Source organism: Populus euphratica, unplaced genomic scaffold, assembly GCF_000495115.2.
Source record: "Populus euphratica unplaced genomic scaffold, PopEup_1.0 scaffold160.1, whole genome shotgun sequence".
In the NCBI taxonomy this organism is placed as follows: domain Eukaryota; kingdom Viridiplantae; phylum Streptophyta; class Magnoliopsida; order Malpighiales; family Salicaceae; genus Populus; species Populus euphratica.
The window spans coordinates 122,951-132,644 of record NW_011500045.1 but is presented as its reverse complement, the minus strand read 5'-3'; the positions used below and the strand labels follow the sequence as shown (position 1 = coordinate 132,644).

The 9,694-nt window shown below is 30.6% G+C and overlaps 2 protein-coding genes across 4 annotated transcripts; both read right to left on the bottom strand.

Annotated features, from left to right (window-relative positions):
• Window positions 1–2,795: 2,795 nt before the first annotated feature.
• LOC105107413 (peroxidase 27-like) lies at window positions 2,796–4,310 on the bottom strand. Its single transcript, XM_011001327.1, has 4 exons — window positions 4,023–4,310; window positions 3,708–3,893; window positions 3,450–3,615; window positions 2,796–3,352 (listed from the first exon to the last, which is right to left on the bottom strand). Exons 1-4 carry the CDS (start codon window positions 4,236–4,238, stop codon window positions 2,943–2,945), a joined length of 978 nt encoding a protein of 325 aa, XP_010999629.1. The 5' UTR covers window positions 4,239–4,310; the 3' UTR covers window positions 2,796–2,942.
• A 2,494-nt stretch (window positions 4,311–6,804) lies between these two features.
• Window positions 6,805–9,321, bottom strand: LOC105107412 (uncharacterized). Of its 3 annotated transcripts, none has more exons than XM_011001325.1 (4): window positions 9,095–9,312; window positions 8,886–9,057; window positions 8,337–8,511; window positions 6,805–7,167 (listed from the first exon to the last, which is right to left on the bottom strand). In XM_011001325.1, the coding sequence occupies exons 2-4, from the start codon at window positions 9,040–9,042 to the stop codon at window positions 7,074–7,076; spliced, it is 426 nt and encodes a 141-aa protein (XP_010999627.1). In that variant the 5' UTR covers window positions 9,043–9,057; window positions 9,095–9,312; the 3' UTR covers window positions 6,805–7,073. The 3 variants fall into 3 exon arrangements, with proteins under 3 accessions (XP_010999627.1, XP_010999628.1, XP_010999626.1); XM_011001326.1 differs by having other exon boundaries at window positions 8,886–9,054; window positions 9,096–9,312; XM_011001324.1 differs by having other exon boundaries at window positions 8,886–9,321.
• Between the last annotated feature and the right edge of the window lie 373 nt (window positions 9,322–9,694).

The window sequence follows — 9,694 nt, the reverse complement described above, 5'->3', positions numbered from 1 at the left end:
TGGGATACACATCATGGTTTGTGATTGGCTGGTGTATCAGATGTGTAATCTGACAGAGAGGTTTGATAGGATGGTTTTGTTGACGTGGAAGATCACGGGGCTGACGTGGCATGCTCTTGAAGCTCATGGATAATAATGGTGGCCTATCCAAATTCTCATCCCTAAGTTTTTGTTATTTTACACAAAAGCTTTCGCAATAACAATGCCTTCATAATCATGCAATGACCATCAATAGAAGGTGAGAGCGCTAGGCCACTATTTGTTATTATATTTTCAATTGGGTTTAACAGAATTTTAAAAATATATTTATCTTGAAAAAATATAAAATTAATATTTTATAATAATTTTAAAGTGATGATATAAAAAATTTTAAAAAAATTATTTTAATATATATATTTTTTGAAAATACTATCACATCTAAGTAAGAAAGGGTTCTCTTCACTAATGATATATAACTAGGAATAGTTTGTTATAATATTGGTCTTGTTTGTTTTTATATTTTAAAAATATTTTTTTAAAAAAATAAATTTTTTATTTTTTTTATTTTTAATTAATATTTTTTATGTTTTCAGATCATTTTGATGTCTTAATATCAAAAATAATTTTTAAAAAATAAAAAAAAATTATTTTAATGTATTTTCGAGAAAAAAACAACCACAATTATATTCGTCAACATGTTCTATATCATGCACACTTGGTCGATGTACCCATAGTTGGCATATTGATTGCTATTTATAAAATTAATCTATATAGATTAAAATTGATTGATTAGTTGATACGACGGATTCTAATATTATTAAAAAAAACAAAAATAATATAATTGCATAATCATAAATTACAAATTTTATAGTGTTATCATTTTTTTTATGATGGATCTAATGACCCAAGTGATCTAGAGTTTTTTTTTATTTTTTGAAGTTTGTTTTGAAAACTATAATATGTAAGAACTATATTAAAAAAAAAAAAATTCCTCTGATTATCTTATAGTGTTATCAGTTTTATACTTACCCTTTATGTTTTTGAAATTACAATTAATTTATATTACAAATTTTATTGTTCGTATAAACAACTTAGGGTCAACCATATAGTTTAGTCTATTTTACATTAGGATATGAGCTCGCAAAACAAAGTTTAGGATATAAATTATAATTTTTAAAAATATAAAAAAATAAATATAAAATTAATTAAATTATAGTATATAAGGATAATGGTCCCAAATAAAATTCTACGACTTTGCACACAAAGAATTAGTTCTGGTGATAATTAACAACGTGCGTGATGGATGTAAAGATGCACAGTACTCAACTTGTTCTGCAAGTCCATTTTGTGCTCCAAAAGGGATGAAAAAACAGTTGTAACTATTTGTTATTATATTTTCAATTGGGTTCAACAGAATTTTTAAAATATATTTATCTTGAAAAAATATAAAATTAATATTTTATAATAATTTTAAATTACTGATATAAAAAATTATTTTAATATATATTTTTTTAAAAAATACTATCACATCTAAGTAAGAAAGGGTTTCCTTCACTAATGACATGGAACCAAGTATAGTTTGTTATAATATTGATCTTTTTATATTTTAAAAATATGTTTTTAAAATATAAAATTTTTATTTTTTTTTACTTTAAATTAATATTTTTTTTATATTTTCAGATCATTTTGATATGTTAATATTAAAAATAATTTTTTAAAATAAAAAAAATATTATTTTAATATATTTTAAGTAAAAAATACATTAAAAAATAATTACAATTATATTCGTTAGAATGCTCTATATCATATCATACACACTTGGCCAATGCAACCATAGTTGGTATATTGATTGCTATTTATAAAATTAATCTATATAGATTAAAATTAATTGATTAGTTGATATAGCGGATTCTAATATTATTAAAAAAAACAAAAATAATATTAAAAAACAAAAATAATAAGATTACATAATTATAAATTACAAATTTTATAGTGTCATCATTTTTTTTATGATGTGTAATGACCCAAGTGATCTAGAGCTTTTTTTATTTTTTGAAATCTGTTTTGAAAACTATAATATGTAAAAACTATATTTTTAATATAAAAATTACTTTGATTATCTTATAGTGTTATCATTTTTATACTTGCCCTTTGTGTTTTCTAAATTACAATTAATTTGTATTACAAATTTTATTTTTCGCGTAAACAATTTAGGGTCAACCATATAGTTTAGTCTATTTTATATTAGGATATGAGCTATTATATGCATAAAAAAGTGTAGGATATAAATTATAATTTTTAAAATATAAAATTAATTAAATTATAGTATATAAGGATAATGGTCCCAAATAAAATTCTACGACTTTGCACACAAAGAATTAGTTCTGGTGATAATTAACAACGTGCGTGATGGATGTAAAGATGTACAGTACTCAACTTGTTCTGCAAGTCCATTTTGTGCTCCAAAAGGGATCAAAAAACAGTAGTAATCACCCATAGAAATTGGTAGCCCATAATTATATCTTAATCCACATCTTCCTATCATAATTTTTCGTTTCCTGTTCTTACACATCGAATTCACTTAAGAAGGTGAGCAAGTCAGCTAATTTAACTAGAACTTCGCTTGATCGAATTGCCAAGCCTGTATTGAGATTCAACCCGTGCAGAAAGGTAAACAACATATATATATATATATATATGAAAAACAACAAAGTTACTATTTAGAGAAAATTTAACCACTTTTTATTAATGATTGAGTAATGGAATGGATTTCAACACTTCATTTTATTAATGATTGAGTAATGGAATGGATTTCGACACTTCAAATTAACAATTAAGCAAATCTTCAAGGAAAAAAGGAAAGAATTCTTAACAAGGTACGTAAAGCCATACAAATGTTTCCATGCAAAATAATAATAATAATAATAATAATTTATTCCATAATGACAGTAAACTTGGACGAGTTAATTAACCTTGCTGCAAACTTTCCTGATTTCACCAGCTTTACCGGTTAGAACTTCAACCCTGCCCATATTTATCATGGAAACACCGAAGTCTTTGAAGAAAGTAGATCTATAGGTCGAAGCAGATTGAAGTTTAACATAAGCTTTTGTCTCCTCGTTGTCAAGGAGAGCTGCATCGGACTGGAAAAGTCCCCTTCTTTTAGCTACGAGTGTATAATAGCTGTTATCGAATGTCCTCACACTTCCAGGATCCATCTCTACTAGCGTAGTTTGATCTCCTACCTTGCATTTATTCTTCAGTTTTTCTATGTATTCTGAGTCCAACGTGGGATCGGTGCCGTCCTTTCCGGTGGAGTTGTAAAGCCGAGAGCTGAATGAAGAGCAATGAGAAGTGCCAATGGTGTGCCCACCTTTGTGACAGAATTACAGAATAATTAGAATTTACTTCTGTACAATCTCTTCTTACAAGACTCTCTATAAAGAACCTGAAGTGAAATGCTCAAGTACCTGAAAGCACTACGAGGTCCTTCACGCTTAGACCCTTCGAACGAAACATTGATATCAGTTGAGAAATGTTTGCGAAAAATGGTGGCAGGTTTGTCAAGGGCTCCGAAAAATTGGACACCCTTCCATCCCTTCTTCCAGTTTCAACCTCCCAGAAAGGTCCCATAGTCTGATATATAGGATAAATTATTATCAATTAAAACCATTCTGTTCCTTAAGATTTTTCTTACAAAAGAAATTATCTTGAAAGAAATTTCTTACCGCAACCGTGACATCCCTAGCCACAATGGCCATGATGTCCGCACAGGAAACTACTCCCGGACACTCCTTTTCTAATGCAGTCTTGACCCTGTCAATAACTTGATATCCTCTAAGGCTTAAGTTCGGAGGTGAATCCTTTTCAGCTTGGCCAGTGCTAGAGTTCAGAAGCACCGAGCCATCACAACCCTGTAGAAAGATATAATTAGCTAGTCATCATAATTAAGCATTGTTCATGAATTCAAGCAAGAAAAAGAAAGAGCTTAAAACTGTTTCAGGATTTTCAAATGATCAGAGATGGATTAAAGGCTCACATACCCTAACAAAGCAGTCATGAAAGTGCATCCTCAACAAAGGACCACTAAGGCTAGGAGCTACTTTCATCACTTGATCCATAACCTTTTTCACAATAGCTTCAGCTTTTGGACATGTATCCTTGTAAAACCCTACCCTCAACTGCGCATTTGCCGAGTTGAAGACCAAGAAAATGATCTGAAGAAAGATTAGACTCGGGGAAAGCTTTGAGCTAGCCATGTCAAGGTGACAATGTCAATGTTTTGAGCCTTGATTTCTTAGTGAGAACTCAATGAAGCACGCCACCTCTTTTATACTAGCCTCGACATACATACTGTAGGGAAAAGCTGTCATTACAAGATGTTCCATCTGCTATTCCCTTAAGAAAGTCAATTAATAATATGGTTTGTTTTTGTTATTTAAATCATGTGGTGGCGCGTAATCACATCCTAATTTTCTGTTGACTTAATTATTATAAGCTTATGATGGCTCCATTTTCGTATTATAAAGATGAAGCTGCAGGAAATGAACTGTGACAGCACAGTAGATAAGGACGGCTTCATGTGATTACTCCCACTGGATCCATATTATAAAACAAAGTAACTAAGCTATACACAATCAGATTTGAGCAATTCATGGGGATGAATGAACAGTTGACCGTAAGGCTAGCTAACTGGATTGAAACTTGAATCTGCATGCTTGATAAAAATGAACATATAATTGAATTTCAAAAATCTCTCATAATTGTCGCCACCATGGCTGCTTCTCTCAATGCCACTTGGACTAATTAAGATTCTAGCAACAAAGTCAGACATGGTACGAAGTCGTCGTGCTAACGAACTGCTGAATAAATATTGAAGTTGAGACGTTCTCTCCTAGAGATAGCAAATCAAGGTTGGAAGTTGTTCTATCTTCACCTGGTAATTAATAAGCTTAAATTCCAAGCTTCTCTTTATGATAGAAATAAATAGCATTTGGTAAAATCCTTCCTTATCTTTGTCTTTTTTTTCTTATCTGAATCAACTCTTTTATCATGATGCGAAATCAACTTGCCCAGATCATAATGGGCTTGGCTTGCAATAATATTGATCCACAAAAGTTTTTTAAGGAAATTATATGCATCAAATATTATTCAAACTTTCATTCAAGAGAATGTAATAAAAAAATAATATAAAATTATTTTCAAATTGTTAATGTAATTTTGAAATAAAAATAGTATGGGTATGTTTGTTTTTGCTTCAACTTTTATATTTTTTGTGGGGTATAACTCTTTACAGCAAAAAATACAAGAGTAAAAATAATAAATTTATATTTTACTGTTGTGTATTTTGTTTTTAATAAATGTTTGGGAATGCAGTATAAATTAAATTTTTAAAAAATTTAAAATTTTGTTTTTAATAAATGTTTGGGAATGCGGTATAAATTAATTTTTTTTTATAAATTTCTTTTTATATTTTGAATCGTTTTACCGTACTAATTTTAAAAATATTTTTAAAAAATAAAAAAAATAATAATTTAATATATTTCAACATAAAAAATTCTTTAAAAAACAACTTTAATTATATTTCCAAACAGGTATTTAGTAAAGAATTCCAACGTTAAAAACAAATGCGGAAGCAAATATAAACATTCCCACCATTAATTAAAAACAAATGTGGAAGCAAAAACAAACATATTATAAGTAAAGTCAAGTACATATAAGTCTTTTAAAGATTATATATATGCTTCTAATCTCTAAACTTCTTTCTTATAACAGGTGAGACCGAGTCTACATTACGAGAAAGTCATTTTTTGGAAGCCACCATGCGGATAATTGCTATTGATGGTTGCTAGCTTGGTGGTGGGTTCAATGGAAGTTTAAGTACATTTTTTTTATTTTGTTTTTTGCAAATGAACGGGCATGCATTTAAATTAATCCAACTTGAAGATTATAGCTTTCAGTCTCGTACTTACGTTTGCAGATGCATGTATTGAAATTAAATATTCATTTATATGATTTTAATTAAAACATAATCCATGTTTTTTAGAGTTTTAGATTCTCTTAGCTGCATGAAGCATGTTCCATCCATCTACCCCATTGCATGCATTTAATTAAGAACGTCTTCCATGTACGTTATCTTTCAATATAAATATCCACCAAAAGTAACACGAGGGCTGCTGTTTGAGTTATCAGATTTTAAATTTATTTTTTTAGATTATCAGTTTAAATTTAAAAATTTTAAAGTTATTAAAGACTTATATAATTATCATAAATAATTTATATTTTTTCTGGTTGGTATGTTTTTTAAAAGTTTATTTAAGATATATATATATATATATATATATATATGTAAAAATCAACATATCTAAACCATAAAAACACCAGGAAATCGATTTAATGAAATATATTATTTACTGACTCAGTTTTGCAAGAGCTGAAGTTTGCGCATTGGATAGGACTAAGTTATCTTCCATAAAAGAGAAAATCAGAAAAAACAACTAACAAAAAGTTATAGCTAAGTGTAACTTTGATCTTCTTGATTTTTCGAACATTTTATTTTTGGCAACTGAATCAAGTATATAAACACCTGCTTTCCTTGACAAAAAAGAATTGAAGAATCCAATGGCTTGAAGTCATTATAGAAATCAACAATTAAAAAGGGAACTAGCATGCAAAATTTGCATCCTTCCAGATCAGAACAGACATGATTATCAGAGAAAAGAGCTCAGCAAACTCCTAGCTCTTATCAGCAAAATTCCTGGCATCAAACACTCTCAAGGCAACCTAGATATAACTACTGCTACTTCAATAGTAATGCTAAAACAATCTAGGAAAAGCTACCATTGATTATAATTTCCAAAGAAAAATCATTGCATCCTTTTGGCTCAATGCACAATGACGCAAGAAAAATTTCTTGCCAAGCACAGTTATTGGTACAACTGAACCAAACAACTATTGAATCTAAAATCTATGCATTTAAAACAAATATGGCATAATTTCATCTATACAAGCATTTGTGAACACTCTTGTTAGAGCACTTGGATCCAAACTAATGCTATTTTACACCATGAAACAAGAGCCCTAACAGGCATCACTCATCTTCTCCACTTCTCAATTTCTCTTGAAGTTGCTTTGACTAGCTTCTTGGTGTTGATGACCAGCTCATCAATAAGAGAACCAACCTCATCACTGATAACAACATGAAGAAAAATTAATTGAAGAAAAAAATTAAACTAAAAAAATCCCAATACTGTTATTTGCAAAGCACAATATATGCATATAAGACACCAGTTATTGGCACAACTTTTGCTTATTAATACTCTTTCAAATCCTTTGCTTATTAATAAACATGTTAACAAGCAGCAAAACCAAATCCAGCCTTGTTAGTTAATGCAAACAAATCTCTAACAAACAGTAAAAAAGTCTGGCATGACCCAGAAGCTGAGTGAGAAGAATGAGAAGCGACCAGGCAAATTATAATAGAGAAACACCAAAAACACATACATGTATATAGAAGCATGTGTGTACTTCACATGCCTTTGTGGAGTAACGGGGAGAGGTGACAATGGTCTAATCGAAAATATCAAAAAATTATGAATTCCAAAACCAATGCGTGTCTCGTCATATGTTTTCATTATATCTAGTGTTTAAAATTATTTGCATCAAACAAATAAATGAATTTGAAAGAAAATATATCGAGAAGCAATTTATAAAATTCATGCATTTTGTAAAACGAATAATTCTAACCATTGAAAAGTGAGAACAAAAGACACTGAATCACAGCATCAAACAAAATCCTTAAGGTCGTCCAAAAAATAAAAAGAACCACATTTTCACAAATTATTGTTACTATCACAAACAAGGTCGATACGTGTCAACCCAAAGAGCTGAACAATATTTTGTTCTAAACTTTGTATAATGAAATTTCATTTTCATCCTATCCTCTCATATACATCACCAACTAGCAAATCCCATTCACAAACTGCATCACCAGCATGGCCGGCCCCAGAAAGAGTCATTTAGAATGCATTATCATCTTACTATTTTCAGGCAATCCAAACCAAACCAAATTTAATTTAATTTCTATGCAGCCACTGATCTCCCATTCTTGATGATTAATTTCAGTAAATGCAAACTTAATTGGTTGTCTGAACAAGGCTCCCCTGCTAGAGTAGAAAAGGCTCCCAGAAAAACTAATGCAAAAGAAAATGGCAAATTCTCAAAGTGCTTTCTACTTATACCGCTGCAGCAGGTTAGTGAATGTTCTGTTTAACACATCAAGATAAAACACGATCCATCTAAGCAAGTTCAGTGCAGTTGAAAACGCTAAACAGAGAGAAACATAATTATATACTTACTGAGTTGGAAGATTTACAGGACCGCGAAAATGCTTGCCAACATTAGAGTATCTCCGTTTCTCATCATGAGCTACACCCCTCCCCACACCATAGCCAAATCCGTAACCAATCCCACATCCAGCACCCAATCCAATGCCAAACTGTAAACCAGGAATACCAGGACCAAACCCAACACCTGAAGAATTGGCCATTTAAAACCTCAGTAAAACACAATATGATGATGAAGATCATCATCATCACATATAAGATAAAAAGCAACACAAGCTACAGCCACCAAATAGAAATATTAAATGCAGTCAAATAGCCCAACTAAGACTCAAAAAAAGAAGAAGGTGAAATATTAAATGCAGTCAAATAGCCCAACAAAAAAAAAGGGGGCAATTGAGAGTATCGAAGTTTCAGTCTTTCTCTAGAACCCATTTCGGGTAATTAAAAAGTGGGATTTTTCCTTTTTCTATGAAGAGATTTGAGAGCACATAAATATTTAAAATAAAATTAACAAACTGGTAAACCCAGGAAGAACAAGAAGAAGAAGAAGTGATGGATTACCTCCAACGAGGCCGACACCAAAACCAACACCACAGCCAGCACCAAAGCCGAAAGCAGGACCCACCCTCCCAAGCTCCTTAAACCTAACCTCTGGAAGCTTCCATAGCAAACCCTTTTCCTCCTCATCACTCCTGTTGTTGCCGTTATAGGGGTTCATCTCTCTCTCTCTGTCGCCGTTATAGGGGTTCATCTCTCTCTCTCTCTCTCTGTCTGCTTTGATGTTTCTGTTTTAGGCGTTGTAGCTTTTTAGAGGTTCACCGTGAGCGTTGGATTTGTCTCTGGATAATTACCCTTCAATGCTTAGAGATCGGCGATGGAGTATGTTGTTAATGCGATCTGTCTTGGCCAACATACCAACACAACCTTGTAGTTTACAGAATTCTCACTTTCAATCCCTAAATATTAAAACCTTACAATAGTACCCTTTTTATGCAACGTTTTGTAGGTTCCAGTGCGATCTAGTTGTAACCTCCATTCCATACCTTTTTCTTTCTTTTCCTGCTGATGCTGATGTTTCTGTCTATCGAACTCCTAATATCTGGACATTGAATGCATACAATCACATTTTTCTATGAAAGTGTGAATGAAAAGTTGGAAGCTTTCATTTTTTAACGTCAGTGTAGCATGAATTTTCTTTTTTTCTTGATATAAGATATTTTTATATCAATTTTCGTATACCAATACTTTTTTCTTGATATAAGATATTTTTATATCTATACTAATTATTTTTTATTTAATTTTATGATTTATTTAATATTATGGTGGTGATTGTTTTTTAAAATATTTTTTATTTATAAAGATATTTAAAT